Source organism: Bombina bombina, chromosome 6 (assembly GCF_027579735.1).
Source record: "Bombina bombina isolate aBomBom1 chromosome 6, aBomBom1.pri, whole genome shotgun sequence".
Classification (NCBI taxonomy): domain Eukaryota; kingdom Metazoa; phylum Chordata; class Amphibia; order Anura; family Bombinatoridae; genus Bombina; species Bombina bombina.
In genome coordinates this window covers 1120287306-1120309272 of record NC_069504.1, presented here as the reverse complement: position 1 = coordinate 1120309272, position 21967 = coordinate 1120287306, and the positions used below count along the sequence as shown (strand labels likewise).

At 37.7% G+C, this 21967-nt stretch overlaps 1 protein-coding gene across 1 annotated transcript in view; it reads left to right on the top strand.

Moving 5' to 3' along the window:
- The window catches only part of LMNTD1 (lamin tail domain containing 1), a 392761-nt gene that overhangs the window by 281621 nt on the left and 89173 nt on the right, over positions 1-21967 (top strand). The window contains exons 8-12 of the mRNA XM_053719705.1: positions 5524-5642; positions 8068-8291; positions 11247-11403; positions 20856-21039; positions 21475-21594. Of these exons, the coding sequence (XP_053575680.1) occupies positions 5524-5642; positions 8068-8291; positions 11247-11403; positions 20856-21039; positions 21475-21594 (804 nt within the window). The remainder of the gene's footprint in view (positions 1-5523; positions 5643-8067; positions 8292-11246; positions 11404-20855; positions 21040-21474; positions 21595-21967) is intronic.

Below are 21967 nucleotides of genomic sequence, written 5' to 3'. Positions count from 1 at the left end.
CCAGAATTTTGAGCAAACTTCTCCTGCATACAGCTGGGGCGCGATCCGATATAGATCGCAGTTTGCGGCGCAAGCGAGGGAACCCGCGTCGCCCGCAGTTTCAGCTCGCAACTCGAGCCATCCAATATGCGGCGCCGTCAGTTGCTAAAGTGGCGCAAGTCTCACAAACCAGCGATATCCAGAAATCTGCGTAAGTACAGATTTTTGGAGTCGCCAGTGACTTGCGCCACGTTAGAAACTGCCGACGCCTACAAAACCTGACTAAAGTCTAAATCACCCGCACTGTCTAACACGCCTCCTAAACATAGCCTGACACGTCTAACCCTCTATCCGCTATCCCCCCTCACTAGCCTAACAATAAAAAAAGCTATTAACCCCTAAACCGCCGCTCCCGTACCCCGCCGCAACCTAATAAAGTTATTAACCCCTAAACCGTCGCTCCCGTACCCCGCCGCCAGCTATATTAAATCTATAACCCCCTAAAGTGAGCCCCTAACACCGCCGCCATCTCTATTAAAATTATTAACCCCTAATGTAAGCCCCTTACACCGCCGCCATCTATATTAAAATTATTAACCCCTAATGTAAGACCCTAACACCGCCGCCATCTCTATTAAAATTATTAACCCCTAATCTAATCCCCCTATACCGCCGCCAGCTATATTAATATTATTAACCCCTAATGTAAGCCCCTTACACCGCCGCCATCTCTATTAAAATGATTAACCCTTAATTTAATCTACCTACCCCGCCGCCAGCTATGTTATCTATATTAACCCTAAGTATATTATAGTTAATATAGGTATTACATTATATATATTAACTATATTAACCCTAATTATATTAGGGTTAATATAGTTAATATAGTTACTATAGTATTTATATTAACTATATTAACTCTATCTAACCCTAACAGCCCTAACTAAATTTATATTAAATTAATCTAATTAATTTATAAAATAAAATATTCCTATTTAAATCTAAATACTTACCTATAAAATAAACCCTAAGATAGCTACAATATAATTAATAATTACATTGTAGCTATGTTAGGGTTAATATTTATTTTACAGGTAAATTGTTAATTATTTTAACTAGGTATAATAGCTATTAAATAGTTATTAACTATTTAATATCTACCTAGTTAAAATAATTACCCAATTACCTGTAAAATAAATCCTAACCTAAGTTACACCTACACTATCAATAAATTAAATAAACTACAAACATCTATCTAAAAATACAATTAAATTAACTAAACTAAATTACAAAAAAAAAAACACACTAAATTACAAAAAATAAAAAAAAGATTACAAGATTTTTAAGCTAATTACACCTATTCTAAGCCCCCTAATAAAATAATAAAGCCCCCCAAAATAAAAAAAATTCCCTGCCCTATTCTAAATTAAAAAAAATTCAAAGCTCTTTACCTTACCAGCCCTTAAAAGGGCCTTTTGTGGGGCATGCCCCAAAGAATTCAGCTCTTTTGCATTTAAAAACATATACAATACCCCCCCCATTACAACCCACCACCCACATACCCCTATTCTAAAACCCCTCAAACCCCCCTTAAAAAAGCCTAACACTACCCCCCTGAAGATCTCCCTACCTTGTCTTCACCACACCGGGCCGAACTCCTCATCCGATCCGGGCAATGTGTTGCTCCAAGCGGCAAAGAAGAATTCTTCCTCCGGCGATGTCTTCCTCCAAGCGGCAAAGAAGAATTCTTCCTCCGGCGATGTCTTCCTCCAAGCGGCAAAGAAGAATTCTTCCTCCGGCGACGTCTTCCTCCAAGCGGCAGCAAAGTCTTCATCCTTCCGGCGGCATCTTCAATCTTCTTTCTTCGCTCCGCCGCCGCGGAGCATCCATCCCGGCCGACGACTGAACGACGAATGAGGTACCTTTAAATGACGTCATCCAAGATGGCGTCCGCCGAATTCCGATTGGCTGATAGGATTCTATCAGCCAATCGGAATTAAGTTAGAAAAATCTGATTGGCTGATTGAATCAGCCAATCAGATTGAGCTCGCATTCTATTGGCTGATCGGAACAGCCAATAGAATGCGAGCTCAATCTGATTGGCTGATTGGATCAGCCAATCGGATTGAACTTGAATCTGATTGGCTGATTCAATCAGCCAATCAGATTTTTCTAACTTAATTCCGATTGGCTGATAGAATCCTGTCAGCCAATCGGAATTCGGCGGACGCCATCTTGGATGACGTCATTTAAAGGTACCTCATTCGTCGTTCAGTCGTTGGCCGGGATGGATGCTCCGCGGCGGCGGAGCGAAGAAAGAAGATTGAAGATGCCGCCGGAAGGATGAAGACTTTGCTGCCGCTTGGAGGAAGACGTCGCCGGAGGAAGAATTCTTCTTTGCCGCTTGGAGGAAGACATCGCCGGAGGAAGAATTCTTCTTTGCCGCTTGGAGGAAGACATCGCCGGAGGAAGAATTCTTCTTTGCCGCTTGGAGCAACACATCGCCCGGATCGGATGAGGAGTTCGGCCCGGTGTGGTGAAGACAAGGTAGGGAGATCTTCAGGGGGGTAGTGTTAGGCTTTTTTAAGGGGGGTTTGGGTGGTTTTAGAATAGGGGTATGTGGGTGGTGGGTTGTAATGGGGGGGAGGTATTGTAAATGCAAAAGAGCTGAATTCTTTGGGGCATGCCCCACAAAAGGCCCTTTTAAGGGCTGGTAAGGTAAAGAGCTTTGAATTTTTTTTAATTTAGAATAGGGCAGGGAATTTTTTTTATTTTGGGGGGCTTTATTATTTTATTAGGGGGCTTAGAATAGGTGTAATTAGCTTAAAAATCTTGTAATCTTTTTTTTATTTTTTGTAATTTAGTGCTTGTTTTTTTTTGTAATTTAGTTTAGTTAATTTAATTGTATTTTTAGATAGATGTTTGTAGTTTATTTAATTTATTGATAGTGTAGGTGTATTTGTAACTTAGGTTAGGATTTATTTTACAGGTAATTGGGTAATTATTTTAACTAGGTAGATATTAAATAGTTAATAACTATTTAATAGCTATTATACCTAGTTAAAATAATTAACAATTTACCTGTAAAATAAATATTAACCCTAACATAGCTACAATGTAATTATTAATTATATTGTAGCTATCTTAGGGTTTATTTTATAGGTAAGTATTTAGATTTAAATAGGAATATTTTATTTTATAAATGAATTAGATTAATTTAATATAAATTTAGTTAGGGCTGTTAGGGTTAGATAGAGTTAATATAGTTAATATAAATACTATAGTAACTATATTAACTATATTAACCCTAATATAATTAGGGTTAATATAGTTAATATATACAATGTAATACCTATATTAACTATAATATACTTAGGGTTAATATAGATAACATAGCTGGCGGCGGGGTAGGTAGATTAAATTAGGGGTTAATCATTTTAATAGAGATGGCGGCGGTGTAAGGGGCTTACATTAGGGGTTAATAATATTAATATAGCTGGCGGCGGTATAGGGGGATTAGATTAGGGGTTAATAATTTTTATATAGGTGGCGGCGGTGTAAGGGGTTCACAGTAGGGGATAGATAAGGTAGATGGCGGCAGTTTTAGGGGCTCACAGTAGGGGGTTAGTTTATGTAGATGGCGGCGGGGTCCGGGAGCGGCGATTTAGGGGTTAATAACTTTATTAGGGATTTCGGGGGGGGGGATCGCGGTTGACAGGTAGATAGACATTGCGCATGCGTTAGGTGTTAGGTTTATTTTCTAGTTAGTTTAGGGAGTTACGGGGCTCCAATAGTCAGCATAAGGCTTCTTACGGCTGCTTTTTGTGGCGAGGTGAAAATGGAGTAAGTTTTCTCCATTTTCGCCACGTAAGTCCTTACGCTGTATATTGGATACCAAACTGCGCTGGTTTGGTATACCTGCCTATAGCCAAAAAAACTACGGGCGACGGCAGAAATATACGGGCGTAACTTCTAGGTTACGCCGTATATGTGATACCAAACCAGCGCAAATATTGGCGTCGCCGGCTTTTGCGGGCGACGATTTTTATCGGATCGACCCCCTGGTGAGACAAATCGGTTAAACCAATTTATGTAAACTGCTTACAGCATCTCACAAGACTTGTGAGAGAGCTTCAGACATATCCAGGGAACTGCCCTGAACCTCCCACTTTCTGAAACTGCCAGTTTTAGTTTACACTGGAGAAAATACAAAGTGCAATGTAATTTAATACACAGAAATATACCAAGTATGATCCTAATTTGTTAAAGTAATAGTAGCGGACCTACTCAACAGTGGGTCCTGGTGCAAAATATTTTTTGCCCCCCCCAAAGGTAACTCATTAGTAATAATTTACATGCTGCTCTATATAATGATTTAGAGGATAGATAAGCACTAACCTGCACTAATTAAAGGCTCCTCTGCTTTAGGATTGTACACATTCTGCACACACCTATGTATAGACTGACTGCTATGGGGCCCCCAAGCCATTGGGCCCTCGTGCCACTGCGTCTGCTGCACCAATGGTAGTTCCGCACCTGAAGTAACACAGAAACTTTCAAAGCATATTCAGAATGTGTAATATTACTGCTACATCAAAATTTAAATGTATTAAAATGTGAATGAGAGAGTGCAAAGCTTAAAGAGACAATCTAGTCAAAAATAAACTTTCATGATTCAAATAGGGCAAATCCTTGAAGGCCACCTCTTATCTGAATGCATTTTGACATTTTTTTTTACAACTAGAGGGTGTTAGTTTATGTGTGCCATATAGATAACATTGTGCTCACGCCCGTGGAGATAACTAGGAGTCAGCAGATTGGTTCAAATGCAAATCTGTCAAAAGAACTGAAATAAGGAGGCTGTCTACAGAGGCTTAGATACAAGGTAATCACAGAGGTAAAACGTATATTAATATAACTGTGTTGGTTATGCAAAACTGGGGAATGGGTAATAAAGGGATTATCTATCTTTTTAAACAATAAATATTCTGGAGCAGACCGTCTCTTTAAATGCAATAATACTGAAAATACCTAATCTGTGTAAAGTAATATAAAATACAATGCACAAAGTGTAAATGTAACAAAACTCTCATACAATGCTATATTGCACTGAGCTTGTCTCTGCTTCACACCCATAAATGACAGAGATATTGCAATGATGGAGAGTTCCGCCCTTTTTCTTTTGAAAATTCAGTGAGCTCAGCCTTTGTGAAGTATGAACTACAATTTCTCTCCAAATCTTTGAATATCGTGGCCCCAGTCCAGACTTAGCCATCAAGCCTCTCTGTATCACAGTTTGGTAACAGTGGCCTCCTCCTACACACAGGCAATATAAATATGTATTACCACGTAAGTCCTTCCACCTTTAGACACAGTAGGTAGCAACATCACATTTTACTCGTCCCCCACACAACACTAAATATAAGCCCCATCAATCCCAGCTCCATAACTAATCAATTATCCCCAAAAACTCATGCCCTGGTCAGCAGGATATTCGCTGGGGGAAAAAACAATTGATTTAGTTTATTTTTATTTTTCCTTCAGGAAGTGCAAGATCTCCTCTTGGCAAAAATGAAAGAATTAAGTACTTATCAGGACAAGAACACATCTCTGGGAAATGAGTTGGATACCCTGAAACTGATGTTACAGGAGGAGGAGCTACAGTAAGTGACCTCACTGCATCACAAGTGTGTGATTATTGTGTACACACATCTGAAGGTTGTCACATGATGACATGACAACACTGTCACTTGCTGCTGATATCCGACTTGTTCTACTGATATAAACATATAAAACAACATATACAATGCTAATAAAATACCTTTACATACATATAAGCACCGATTTATTATATTTAAAGGGACATTGCAGTGAATGCTTTTTCATTATGTCATCTCAAAGACAGAATTTCAAAATTTATTTCAGATTTTTAAAAAAAAAATTTTTTTTTTTTTTAAAACCTAATTTTTCTGTCCTGAATGAACCCACATCTTTTAATTCTTGCAGAGATGTGTCGCTCTCACTAGTAAAGCAGCGACAGTTGTCCTTATCAGCCAGTGATGATAGGAACAAATTAAAGAACGTTCAATTTTCAGTTTTTACTTTTACATATGACGCAAGTAAATGTTTCTCTTTCATATGCATGGTAGAAAAAAACGTTCGCCACAATATCCCTTTAAAGGAACCCAAAAATTTTTCTTTCGTGATTCAGATAGAACCTGCAATTTTAAGCAACTTTCTAATTTACTCCTATTATCAAATTTTCTTCATTCTCTTGGTATGTTTATTTGAAAATCAAGAATGTAAGTTTAAATGCCGGCCCATTTTTGGTGAACAACCTGGGTTGTTTGTGCCGATTGGTGGATAAATTCATCTACCAATAAACAAGTGCTGTCCAGGGTCTAAACTAAAAATTGGCTGGCTCCTTAGTTTAGATGCCTTCTTTTTCAAATAAAGATAGCAAGAGAATAAAGAAAAATTGATAAAAGGAGTAAATTAGAAAGTTGCTTAAAATTACATGCTCTATCTAAATCACGTAATTAAAAATTTTGGTTCAGTGTCCCTTTAAGCAATACAAGTACTGATTCAGGGACAGGGTTTTCAATGAATTATTACTATGTTGTTCCTATCATTTAAAGGAACTTAGGCATGTAACCACCAATCACCATCTCCCAGTAGTGCACTGCTGCTGCTAAGCATATGTACATATAATTCTCAACAAAGGATACAAAGAGAACAAAGTGCATTTGATAATAAAAGTAAATTTGAAAGTTGTTTGTAATTGTATAAACTGTCTGAACCATGAACATTTTAATGTTCACTTTCATGAAAAACAAAAATAATGACTAGCAAATATGTTATTTTATATTAATAGATATGTTTAAAATATATACTTGCTAATCCTGTTGAAAAGCTAAATTAGTTACAAAAATATTCATGAAAATGAATGGGGGAATTTTATAGAAACAGATGTATCTGACTTACTATATCTATGTACAGTATATGAATCGGTAATATGTGGCAATAGCACAACTTGGTTACTCTTCTAAGAATTTTACTAGACATCAATTTAAGTTTTAAAATAGTGTGTTTCAGCCATTACATTATTTTGCACAAAATAATGAAAAAATAAAGTGTTTGTATGTACACAAATATTTCATGTTATTGGAGAGAACAGATTTCTGTGTAACTATTGATTGGCCGTTCTCGCAGTATTACACTATTGCTAGTAATGTTGATATACTTTGTCTTGATGGGCAAAATTGAAAAACAATTTTGTAAAATGAAAGGGAAAGCGAATGTTATTCATTATTACACCTCATCTTAAAGGGACAGTCAACTCCAAAATTGTTATTGTTTAAAAAGATAGATCATCCCTTTATTACCCATTCCCCAGTTTTGCATAACCATCATTGTTATATTAATACACTTTTTACCTCTGTGATTACCTTGTAGCTAAGCATCTTCTGACAGCCCCCTGATCACATAACTTTTTATTTATTATCTATTGACTTGCATTTTAGCAAATTAGTGCTGTGTTGTGCTGACTTCACGGGCGTGAGCACAATGTTATCTATATGGCCTACATGAACTAGTAGTCTCCTGTTGTGAAAAGCTAATAAAAAAGCATGTGATAAGAGGCTGTCTGTAGTGGCTTAGAAACAGGCACAAATTTAGAGGTTTGAATGTAATAAAGTAAATTAATATAACAATGTTGGTTGTGCAAAGCTGGGGAATGGGTAGTAAAGGGATTATCTATCTTTTTAAACCATAACAATTTTGGTGTTGACCTTCAATGCAATATGCAATAAAAATGAGAAAAAGAAACAATAATAAAGTGCACTGCACAGGTTTCTTTATAACTACACATAACATTGTATGGTTTTTTTTGCATTTAATGACCCTTTAATAGTTTTTAGTAGATGTTATAATGTCTGCACCAAATCTAATTCTCTCCATTACTGTCTCCTCCACCTCTCTTCCTATATTTCTTTATTTTGCTCTCTTCCTCTCTAACCTTTACTATGTCTTCGTATTTCTCTCCCATACTCTTTATTTTCCTTTTCTCTTCCATATCCCCCCCCCCAGGATGAGTGATTCGTTCCTGCAGTTGCCAGTATCTCCTCCATCTTCACACTCATTGGTGGATTCTTTGCAGTCGTCACTATATGACCTGGCACCAAACCCGCCTATGTCTGCCCTAGACAGTTCACCTGGCACGCCATCTCCTTTGTACACAACTGATTCATCCAATTCCATCGCACCAGCCAAGTCATCAGAAACGCACTGGAAAACCTCAGAAAATGGCACCAGTAAATTCTTCAGTTTTTTTAAGATAATCTCAGTAATATTCTATCACTTCCTTAGCAACAACCTCAAGAAAACAATCCTACCTCATGCCTCACCTTAATATATTATTTAATCCTTTTCCACATATAGGGGTTAATAAATACCATTTTAAAGAACATTCTAGTGAAGAAATGATTTTGTTAGAGAATAGACATTCTGCTGCACTGACCCTAGATAATTATGTGTTTAACCCCCACAAAGATTTTGAACACAAAAGAGCGGCAAGCCTGGGCAGAAAATGACTAGCAATTGGCTGGGTCATGTGACTGCGGCTTCTGCCTCACCACCAGCTACAAGCCTTTACCTTTGTGCGAATTGGTTACAATCTTGTGCTTGTTTTTGGTAGATAATGATTTTTGAACATTGGTTGTTATTATTACTGTGGTTTTTCAGTGATCACTATCCTAAAATGTTTCTGCTATTAATACCCCTAAAGCTAGGTTGCCATATTGCCTCTTTAAGGGGGGGCACATATGAAAAATACATATGCCAGGGTTCTTATAATGGGACATTCACACATTTCTTTAAACAGCTCCTGGAATATTTATTTTGCACGTGTTCCCCCTTAAAGTGGCAATATGGCAACCCTACCCTAAAGTTAGAAATCACTATCTCCCAGAAACAACATGAAATATCTCACAATTTTGTTATCCAAAAACCAAGGCCTAGATTACAAGGTGCGCTATCCATATGGTGGCCCTGCGCTAAGAATAAGACACAATCTGGTATCACAATTGAAGGGTAAAATAGTTTTACCAGAGAATCTTAGCGCGTCCATCATCTCTGAGCGCTCAGCTACGTGACCTGACACAACAGAGTGCTCAGAGATGAAAAGGCAGGACACACTGAGCGTGCACAGACGCATCTGCATGGTGTGCGCCACTCCGCTTGCAGTGTGTGAAGGCTGTGACACACTGCAAGCGATGCAGCACGGGGGGTGAAGCAGCTGCTTCGCACAGCATCGCATCGCTTCTGAAGTTAAAATATTTCATCCCTGAGCGCTCAGCTACGCGACCTGATGCGGCAAAGTGCTCAGAGATGAAAAGGCAGGACACACTGAGCGTGCACAGACGCATCTTACACGCTGTGCGCCGCTCCGCTTGCGGTGTGTCACAGCTTTTAGGAGAGCAGTGTGTACACTGCTTTCCTCCACCAATTTCTACTTTCATTACACGGTTGCTGCAGGTAATGAAATGTAAATTATTATTTTTTTTACCTCGATGATCTGGCTGTGAGTTTTTGAGGGCATGCTGGTGTGCTGTGTGAATGGGCCCCAGTGTCACTGCAACGGCTGCACCACTAGAAGTTCCGCTCCTGGATAGCACGGCCGCGTTATTATCACTCAAACGCAACACATAATAGCGCTGATAAAGCTAGTGTAACTGGAGACATGAAGTAAAGGGTTAAAGGTAAAATAAAACTATATCAAAACGCATGTAAAATATATTAAAATAAAGTATTGCACTCATATGTATATATATTACGTAATTTACCAAGAGGCCTACATGTGCAGCCACCAATCAGCAGCTAGCTTCCAGCTTCAGAGGCTACCTTGGTATGCTTTTTAACAAAGGATGCCAAGAGTACTAAGCAAATTATATAATAAAAGTACATTTGAAAGTTGTTTAATCGTATGCTGTATCAGAATCATAAAGAAAATAAATTTGGGTATAATGTCCCTTAAAATTTAGAATGGAAATAAAATGTCAGTGCTGCACATACCACATTCCCTTGCAAGTCCTGGGGCATGCGTCCTGATAGGCTGCTTAAGATCCCTTTACAATAGCATTTCTGCTATAGTGGGTATGTGTGTTGGTAATTTTATTATTGTAAAAGTGCTTATTACTCATTTTTTAACATTAATTTCAGTGTTTTTGTCCATTCACAATACTAATGTTACATTTGAAACCTTTTTTGGGGAACTTAGAAATAAGTCAAAAGGTGATGCCCATGGTTTATCGAGTCATTTTAGCTGTTGAGTTGGATATTGAGAAAATGTCCCTGTAACAGTGTCATTAAAGGGACAGTATACACCAGAATTTGTATTGTTTAAAAAGATAGATAATCCCTTTATTACCCATTCCCCAGTTTTGCATAACCATCACAGTTATATTAATATATGTTTTACCTCTGTAATTACCTTGTAGCTAAGCCTCTGCAGACTGCCCCTTATCTCAGTGCTTTTGACAGACATGCAGTTTAGTCAATCAGTGCAGACTCCTAAATAACTCCACGGGAGTGAGTACACTGTTATCTATATGACACACATGAACAATCTGAATCATGAAAGTTTAATTTTGGCTAGACTGTCTCTTTAAGTATCAAGAATTTGAATTGTGAACAGCAAAACCGGACTGACACATGTACAGGGTAATTTTTTTACCAAAACAATAATGAAAAATGTGCTGCCGATAATCCATTAAATTGGCAAATTGAGATCACATTAACACTGAAATCGGTTCATCTGCAGCGTAATATGCCAATTATTATCCAACTATATATTGTGGTTGACCTCATTGTTATGTAGGGTCAGGATTCAGGAATGCAAACATGACACCCTCTAATATAACAAATCAAACAAATGCTGCTTAAGAATCCTCTAGGATATCACTTTCTAAAGAGTTGTGTCACTTATCAGTCATGAGAAAAACTTAAATATCACAACTTTTGAGGCCAAAAAAGCATTTTAGCAAAAGAACTACATAAGTATAAAAGTAAAACAATACATTTGCCATAACTAAAAAAAAAATAATAAGATTTTGTTTTTGTTCAGTTTAAATAATTGTTTTGTGTAACGTTGGTGAAGCTGGTACCTTATATTGGACAGATGAGTCGTTTTCGGGCTGTGAGAACTGTTGTATGGAATTATTTTTTAATACATCAATAATATTTTGATGTTTTCTTATTTTCATTGGTAGAAATTAACTCAAGTCAAAGTGAATTGCTACAGAGGCCAAATTCCGCTCCTCCCTTTACCCTATACAACAGTCATTCAGAAGAAAGTCAAGATTCATTGGTCACACATCTAAAGAACAGCAACGAGAGATTCTCCACTCGCAGCCCAGCGATAGCAAGGTCAGTTCCTGCTGTAAATGCCTACAGCACTGATAAAGCTCTATGACTTTGTTTGCCAGCCAATGAGCACTAATACAACTGTATGAATTGTACCAGCCAACCAATGAGGATTAATACATCTGTTTGAGGTTTGTTTGCCAACCACTGAGCACTAATACAGCTTTATGAGCTGTGGCAGTTAATCAATGAGCTTAAGTATTAATACAGCTGTATTAGTCATTCATGTCACCCATTGAGCACTTATATAGCTGTTTGAGTTGTGTTGGTCAGTCATTGTACATAAATATATCTTTATGGGTTGTACTTAACATCTGAAAGTGTTAGACATAACAGCCAATGAGCACTAGTACAGCTGTATGAGCTGTGCACATGTATACTCTGCAAATTTCAATTTAACTTTCATTAGTTTTTTAAAGGACCAGTAAATTAAGTAGATTTGCATAAACAATAAATACACGATAAAAAGGCCATGCAATAGCACTTAGTCAGAACTTTACAAAAGTAGTAGATTTGTTTCTGACAAATTTCAAACTTATGCCTATTTCCACTCATCCTGTATCATGTGACAGCCATCAGCCAATCACAAATGCAGATACATATATTCTGTGGATTCTTGCACATGCTCAGTAGGAGCTGGTGACTCAAAAAGTGTAAATATAAAAAGATTGAGCACATTTTGTTAAAGGAAGTAAATTGGAAAGTTGTTTAAATTTGCTGCTCTATCTGAATCATGAAAGTTTAATTTCGAATTCAGTGTCCCTTTAATAATTTCTTTTAATTACATTTATAATTAACATTTTGGCTGATAGAGAATTGAGTCTTTACATTACACATCCTTAACAGAATGACTAACTCTGCAAGAAAGTGTAGAGCTTCGGGCTGAAATTCATGTAATTATATGATTTTATAATCTAACTTTGTTCATCTATGCCGTAGTGATTCATTTTCCATGTAGACTTGATCATCAGACCGCATCGGGATATCTGCTGTTTTATTACAAATATTATTAATATACAGACTGCTTATGGCAAGTAGCCACAGTGTGTTCTCACATTTTTGAGATTATGGGCCAGATTACAAGTGGAGTGCATGCGAATATTGATTGCGCTGGTATAACAAGTTAGGTCTGATGCGAACGCCACGTCGAGTTTGCATTGCACGAAAGCATTGCGCTCACAAGAGTGTACTTATATAGGCTCCAATGGGAGCCTCATTCTCATGCCATCAGTCACAACATGAGAACTAGCGCAGAAAAGGGAGTAAGTTGCACAGTGATGGGCAGCAAATATAAATATATATGTATATGCCTTATATACATATATATTTATGTGTTACTGTGTGTATATACACATACATATATATGTATAGAAGCATATACATATATATTTACTGGGAACACACAGTTCCCCATAGACTGCAATGTAGTTTTTTTTTAATTAAAATGCTATTTTTTATTTTATAATATGAACCTCATACATTATTTTGGGGCCAATTGGGTGACATTTAGAAAATTAACCAGACGTCTGACCTCTGATTAATTTTCAGAGCACTAATTGCTACCGCAAGCTTTTGGTAGCAATAACCAGCCACTTGTAATGGCTGGTTATTTATCGTGTGCCAGTAAACGAGCGAGTTTGACTGTTTTTTAGTAGCTTGAAAATCACACAGTTCTGATTTGTACTTGCGCCATTTAGCAGTTTATCTTTCTTCCTCAGAACAAGCTCCGCTGACAAATGGCGTAATAATAATCGCTGCAAAACCTTCACGGGGCAATCGAGTCTTTATGACTTACGTATGTTTGCTATTAGTGTAAGGGAAAAATCCCAACCACACCCCTGGAAAGCCTCAGTTATGTCTATGCTCAGATTGTTGTTGGGGTCTGCAAGTCTCTGAGACACCGCGGTTTTATGACAAAACAGATTTCTACACTTACATTAACATCAACCATATTTCAGTAGCATTTCCAAAGCTGTTACAGTTGGGGTTTTAACCATTTAGTATTAGGTTCTCATTGCATGTATTTTCCACTTAAAGGGACAGTCTACTTGAAAATGCTTGTTTAATAAGATAGAAAGATAATCCCTTTATTACCCATTCCCTAGTTCTGCATAACCAACACTGTTACATTAATACACTTTTTACCTCTGTAAATACCTTGTATCTAAGCATATGCTGCCTGCCCCCTTATCTCAGTTATTTTGACAGATTTGCAGTGCTGACTCATAAATAACTCCACAGGAGTGAGCACAATGTTAGCTATATGGCACACATGAACTAGCGCTGTCTAACTGTGAAAACTGTCAAAATGCACGGATATAAGAGGCGGCCTTCAATGGCTTAGAATTTAGCATATGAGCCTACCTAGGTTTAACTTTCAACAAAGAATACCAAGAGAACAAAGCGAATTTGATTATAAAAGTAAATTGGAAAGTAGTTTAAAATGACATGCCCTATCTGAATCATAAAAGTTTAATATTGACTAGACTCTCCCTTTAACACAACTATTGATGTTAATGGCAGGAACGCCTACTAAAATCTATAGAAAATGTAGCTGACTTGATGCTCAATTAATTTTGAAGATGAACTCAGCTTCACAACCTTACTACTCGGCAACGTCAGGATGCTCCTCAGCAACGTCATAATGCTCCTCAGCAACGTCATGATGCTCCTCAGCAACGTCATGATGCTCCTCAGCAACATCATGATGCTCCTCAGCAACATCATGATACTACTCAGCAACGTCATGATGTTCCTCAGCAATTTCATGATACTACTCAGCAACGTCATGATGCTCCTCAGCAACGTCATGATACTACTCAGCAACGTCATGATGCTCCTCAGCAATTTCATGATGCTTTTCAGCAACGTCATGATGTTCCTCAGCAATATCATGATACTACTCAGCAACGTCATGATGCTCCTCAGCAACGTCATGATGCTCCTCAGCAACGTCATGATGTTCCTCAGCAATTTCATGATGCTTTTCATCAACGTCATGATGTTCCTCAGCAATATCATGATGCTCCACAGCAATTCATGATGCTCCTCAGCAACATCATGATGCTCCTCAGCAATTCATGATGCTCCTCAGCAATTCATGATGCTCCTCAGCAACGTCATGATGTTCCTCACCCACGTCATGATGCTACTCAAAAGCCTCACATGCCTATTATCAGATATCATTTGTCTGAGAGCAAATCTGCTGCTACAAAAGCAACATTCGAAGAATAAAACAAATTTGAACACATTGGTTCGTTTGTTTCGAATGTTTGCACAAAATTCTAATATTAGTTTAATGAAATAGTATTTCTAATGCAATCTTTAAAGTGATGGTACACAATGCTAACACTACAAAAAACATTAACTGTGAGTTTACACATTAAAACCGCATTATTATTTTTTTAAAAGTGAGTTATAAAATAAATAATTAACATTTAAATACCTGTCACTCAAATTGTATTCCTCCACCTTCTGTGAGGTATCGTGCTTCAACGATGTGACATGCACAGTGGGTTGTACTGCCCTGCACGTCATTATAGGGTGTTGCTAACAGCATGAGCACACATGAGAAGAAAGTAATCTTATTGGATACTTTAGAAAAACAAAGCAGAGAAAAAGGGCGCCTCCTAGTGTAGCCAATAAATCACAAATGGAGTATAAGAGAAAAAAAACATACTCACAGTGTAGAAAGGCAGAGATAATGCCTAGGAGAGTGGTCTGGGAACTTCACAGTGTCCCAGTAAACTGTGCACCGTGCTGTGGCTGCTCCTCCCAAAATCAGAAATAAAATCTGTAGTATGAAAAGATGTGGAAAAAGAGGGCGACCTCTGGTGCATATCAATTATGGAGATATAATGAGTGTCTACTTAATAACAAGGGAATACTCACAAATTGTATTGCACACTGTAGTGCAAATGGAGCGTAATAGGTATATTATGGTGACCTAGTGCACATTTAAACCAATGTGAATAAACACAGGTTTATTGCCTGATCTGTGTATTTTTAAACCCCTTTTTTATTAAATATTTTATACTTATTAAATATTTTATACTCATTTCTACACTGGAGTCTTCTTCTTTTTGGTCCTGACGTTCATCAGCAGTTCACTTGGAGTTCATCTCCCATTGCAGCAGCACTACCTTGGTTTAAATGTGCACTAGGTCACCATAATATACCTAGTAAGCTCCATTTGCACTACAGTGTGCAATACAATTTGTGAGTATTCCCTTGTTATTAAGTAGATACTCATTATATCTCCATAATTGATATGCACCAGGGGTCGCCCTCTTTTTCCACATCTTTTTATTGGATACTTTGATTGCTTGTCAGAGACAATTCCGCGCATGCGTGTATCGTGCTATGTACTATTACATAGCTTTAGAGCTGCCAATTGACATGTCATTTGATTGGTGATAAACGGAAAGTCAAAATATATATATATATATATATATACTGTCGAGTAGGGCCAGAGTGCGAACGGTACTTACAACAAGCAACGGAGCGATATTGTAAGTAATAGAAGCTAAATATTAAAGAAAAAAAAGGGTATATTGTTTTTATATAAACTTCTTTCATTTGCAACTTAGTAGTTTGGCTGTGTTTACCATCACTTTAAATGTAATATTCGAAATAGAGAAATTTGAATCGGGACGGAGCCAACTACTGAATTGGGCAGACGTGTTTCGGTGCAGCTCCCGGCTCTACGATCCGATATTAGAGGTTATTCAACAAATTTAAGCGAATCTCAGCCTAGCATTTGTGTGAAAAGACCCAAGATCAACTATACTCTTAGGAGCCCTAAAGAAGTCGGAGAAGATGCGCTGAATTCACAACTCCTTCAGTAAAGCTTCACGCTGGCTGGCCATAAGGATAGAGAAACTATTCTAAACACCAACCGGACAAAATACCTTGCAGTTTGAAATGTTCCGTTAAGAACTTAAAAGTAATTACACCCTGAAGAACTACCCCATAAATCCCACAGGACGGGAGCCTCCATCTTGAGAGTATAGGACGAACAGCAGCGCCGAAGCCTATCTATTTTAACATTATGTGCGACATAACATCACTAGATAGATGGGAGTCTTATGTGCTTCGACTTTTTGAAGATCATTCTCATAGCCTTACCCTGCAGATAGAGGAGCTCCTTTTGGGTTTGAGCACTAATTATAGCATTACCTCGACCGTACTGGAGGATAATGATCGGCACCATCTTGGAGCACATGGTGAGAAGGGAGAAGCACTGACTTCCCTTGATGCCGTGTCGACTGCTGACCGCTGCAGTGATTTCTATCCCAGCTGTGTGAGTAGTTTGGATGTCAAGCAGAAGGGGCGCACCTCTGAGATCAAGCTTATAATGGAAAACACTCAAGTGACAATGAAGGGGACTAGTGTCAAACTTAAATAGCAACTATAGGCTGGGATGGTTCCTTATGGCTCCTACTCTTGTAAAATTAATTGCAAGGTAACATTCATGTCTCCCTCTACTGTTCATACTCTCTCCAGGTTTCACTGTTGTTTGGTCTGGAAGACCTCCCTGCCCTTTCCCATCGCAATGGACTTTAATCACATTGATTTTACGTTTGAGAGCACTGGAGTGGGATAGCCACAGCGTTTCCATTATATGTTCTAAAACCATTGCTACAGCACGGTATGGCTATAGACTGGCACACATATGCTGAACAGGAACAATGGCACAAAATGTTTCTTTTCTATAGCATGTTATTAACCTTTTAGTATTGTATGGACTTTGCTCACTACTGTTGACTGCACCATGTTAATCCCAAATATATACGCAGCCTATATTAGTCTCCCATATTATTAACCTGTAGCTGTACTGTTGCCCTCTGTATGATAATGAAAAGTTGGATATCTTTCAGGCACCTTTTTATTATAAAACCTAGTCATATATTCTCATTTAGCTTTGTTTGTGTAGACAATACTTATTTGTAAGGGTCTGAACCTTCTCAAATATTATATATTCCCTCTCTGCCAGGACCAGGAAGTGTAAAACGATTTGACAAGGATTAGTTTCATTTATGCAGTTTATCATAATACCACACAGCTGTTATGCTACTATAGTACAGCTAGCTCTGCTTATAGCTTAGCCTTACAACTAAAACAATTTTGCACCTCTCATTTACTTGTTTGGTGTGGTTGCACTACCAGCGGCCGAGGTGGTGCTCCATGTGTGCCATACATAATTACACTTTATTGTATGAGGTTCGCTTTCCTGCTTACAAACCATAACCCCTCTGAGGAAGCGTATAAGTGAAACGCGACCGCGTCAGGGGCTGTAATAAACTTCCCCTTTAAGGGGCGTGACTGGGGTTAATAAGCAGCCTACTTAAGGATTCACATTGGATACACTAGTTGCTTGGTATTGAAGCAGTAATCTGTACTTGGCCTCCTAATCACACCTGTGATCCTTTTTTCTCTGACTGCTTGTCAGCACAGTCTCAGCGTAACTTGACGCTTGCTTTGTGTGAGCATTACCTCCTTCACCTGAACAGCAATCCTCCTCTCCAGCTGTCACTCAGTGAAGCTCAACCCCCAACAACAGAATCAGCACATCCGGAACTCCCTGCACAGCACAAGTGAGGTTTGTGGTTACTCTCCTACAGGAACAAACTTTATATGTGTCAACTATAGAACTATAGTTCCCAGCTGCTTTAACCACTAACTTTGTTTTCCATAATCTTTTGTCCTTCGCCTCTGTGTCTCATCTAATACAGAACTTCAGGGGAATCCAGCTATACCTAATCTTACATTTCCATCGCATGTTTCCAAAATTACAAAGTAAGCTTACTAACTACCTTATTTGCTTTCTTGTCATTTTTTCATACGTATGTTTCAATATAGATTCTGCTCTATATTTATATTGCTGCTGCAACCTTATATTGGGGTATTTTATATCAGTCATGCATAATTGATTTGCATTCAGAAAGTAAATTAACCCTTTGTATAATAACAAACAACACTCATTTCAACTATTAGATTTAACATACAGAATCTGTTGAACCTGATAGTTAATTAATGAGACAACAACAACTTTTTATAAAGAAAGAATATAACAGAGACTTTTATGTTACAGAATATTACAGGGGCATCTTGTGTTCATTTTAGACTATCTGCAAATCTATATTACTATTTGTTGTTGTAATACTTGGGGCATATTGTGGGGAGGATGGGGAAGGGATATATAGTATATTTGGTGTAAAAAGTGACTTATCTACCCTAATATAGGGGAATACAGGACACAGTTCCTAAATAGAGGCTCTTATATTTACCTAACACTGTTGGTTCGGTTCTTCTTCTTTTTTCCCTTCCACCATACCCACATATGTGACAGACAACTAAACATTAGCAACTTTGAAGCACTTTATACAAGTTACAATTACAGAGTTGTGTTTTTAATTCATTTTTCTGGCACGCTAGATATAATCTCCATTTCTGCTGCCTTTTTAACCATAACTAGTCAAAGTTACATTTTAAGTGGAAATATATATATTCTATGTGTAGAAAGAGCATCCTTTCCCTATTTTCTTAATAGGGTCCTTTTCCTTGATAAAAAGCATAAGCTGTGCCTGGTTATCTGTTTGTTTCTCTGTGATACGATTCCTAAAGTTTCACAAATAGGAGTCAAGAATAGATACTATAGCCCGACCTGCAATATTGTTTTATTTCTAACTATACCCAGCTACCTCTTGTTTTATCCCCTCCCCCCCCTCCAACTAATGTACTCTGGTACTTTTTGTAACTTTGTCCGGAGGCTAAATATACGGTTATCTTGCAAATACCGCCAGTATATTCATACTTTCATACACACAATTTGAGGTATGTGAGCGACCCCTTATTCAACTTTATATAATACCCCTCTTCCATAAATATATAGTGTTAGACCTAGAAGTGGTCGCTTGTTTCATTGGGGTTTCTCTCTTTTTTTTATTGCATCGACTAATTAAGAGTAAGGACAAGCCACTTAATTGTAAGCTAAGTTTATTATTAAACAGACTTGTATGCTTAAAATTTTTTTTTTTGGGATCAATACATTTGTATCTATTATGTATCATTTTACTACATCTCCTACCACATGAACTATTGAACTTCTGAATAGCATTTGTTAAATTGAATGTTACATTGGAAAATTTGAATGTGGATATTCAATCTAATTATGAACATTCAAAAATGAAAGTAGCATTCGAAAACCAGAAATAACATTTGATTACTGATTTGTAATGGATTTTCGTTCTTATAAACATTTGATTGTCCAAAACAAATATCTACAGGACTATTTATTCTACCAATCAAATTGCACTTTCAGCACAATCGCCCCTCCTTAGTTATAACAGGATGTATGAATATTACAACATTATGTTACAAACAGATGGAATTTGAGTTGACCTGTTACAGATATCTGTGATCTTTCAAAGAGAGAAAAAAAATGGGCTTTATGTCTGATAATTGTACTAAGCATTAACTTTTAAATTCTGAGAGAAAATTCATTTGGTGATGAAAAATAAGCCCTTAAAGGGACAGTATACTTAAAAAATCTCTTAAATCTTTTGATTTTTAAAGCTGTCGTTAAGATAATGTGCAGAATTATGTAACATTATCTTAACAACAGCTTGAAAAATCAAAAGATTTAAGAGATTTTATCCCTCAAAGTTACATTGTTTCCTCTCCAGGCTCCTCTCCAGGCTCTTAAAGCGGTTAACTGATCCCGCTACCACTTTGGTCTGGTAGCGGGAACGAGCTGTATTTAGTTCAAAAGCGCGATTGGGCATGCTGTGATTAGACAGAGCAACTGTGAACCGCTTTTCAAAAGAAGACCTGATCAGAAGAGCTTGGAGATGAAACGAGGTAAGTGTAACTTTGGGAGATAAAATCTCTTAAATCTTTTGATTTTTCAAGCTGTCAATAAGATAATGTGACATCATTCTGCACATTATATCTCCATGTTCCTTCATGGCATCAGACAATATAATAACTGCTCTCTACATTGATATAGCTTTGCTTTGCTGGATAGAAATAAGTCATGCTTGGCATGGAATTAATGTGACACCAGACAATAGAAGAATTTGATTGGTGGACAGCAGTATTGGCATATGTCCAGAAGCCAATCCAATAAATCACCAATAGGGTACATTGATTCTGATCTATATAAGCAGCTTAAAAAGGGTTAACACTGCTGTGTATTTCAGACAAATTAGTATAATCAGTTCTCAGTGTGTGTCTGGCAGAAAGGAGTTTACATCTGCCCAAATGTAAGCAAATATATATGTATCAATTATAAAATAAAATTGTTGGATGCCAGGGTGTGGGGGTGTGGGGGGGAATCATATTTATCTGTGCCATCAATGTCACAAAAACTAAATACAACAGAGGGCTTATTTCAATGACAGAGACATCAGACTGAATGCCTTTTTATTTTGTGTATTTATTTTAACCTGCAGCGCTACTGGGGACATTAAGATTTCGGAAGTTGACCCCAGTGGGCATTTTGTGAGGCTCATGAACACTTCTGATAATGAAGATGATATTGGTGGCTTTGTCCTACAGCAGAACATCTGTGGTCATCCAGTGTCTCTCTACAGGTTTCCCCCTAATGTCCGGGTCCTACCAAACTCTGCAGTGACTGTGAGTATTGGGGATAGCAGAGATGGATACAGAATAAACAATTAGCTAATCTTACTAGTAGGACTTTAAATTGTTACTTTTTCTGAGCTTGTGCAAAAAATGTCCATGAATTAAAGTTCCATCCTACCAGTTTTATTATTTTAGTGTCCAGGGACACACCCCTTGACAAGTCTGTTGCCTATACTTATCTCCTCTGCTGTGGCCAATTATGGACAGAATTGTTCCTCCACTGGTCAATAAATATCTGTGTAGCATATTGTAGGGTGTGATTTCTGCATGCAAGGAACACTCCAGTCAAATATGAATTCACAGGAAAAAGAGGCAGAATTATGATAAACTCATATATCATATTCCAATAAAATGCCAAAATACCATATTGCAGGATCCCAGTCAGAATGATTGTATTATTACCCTACTTTGGTTTCCATTTCACAGGTGTGGGCGGCCGATACAAATATGCCACATAAGCCACCAACAGATTTCTTGTGGAAGGAGCAGAAGACCTTTGTGACCAAGCCCCAGTGCACGACTATCCTGTGCATGACAAATGGTCAGGTAAGCCCTGCTCTCTGTATACCAGGAGGGGCCTGGGGGCACCCAAGACAAACAGGATTAGTTTAGAGACCATCATGGAGTCATTTGAAGATAATCAAATTATGTTAGAAGTTATTTGCATATCATCAGACATTATCAGGCTGTAAAGTCATAAGCTATGGTAAAAACTTCTGGGTGATGACTTCAGAATGATTAGCAGATCACCTTACTGATTACTTCACAAGCATGAACAGCCAGTCATCTCATTTACATATTTCGGCCTGTGGGCAAACTTCAGGATAGCTTCTGATCACTACTCTGGAGTCATGATTACTTCATTATTACTTCCTTTTTGACAAGGGCAGCCATTACTCTAGAGACACTTGAAGGTGAA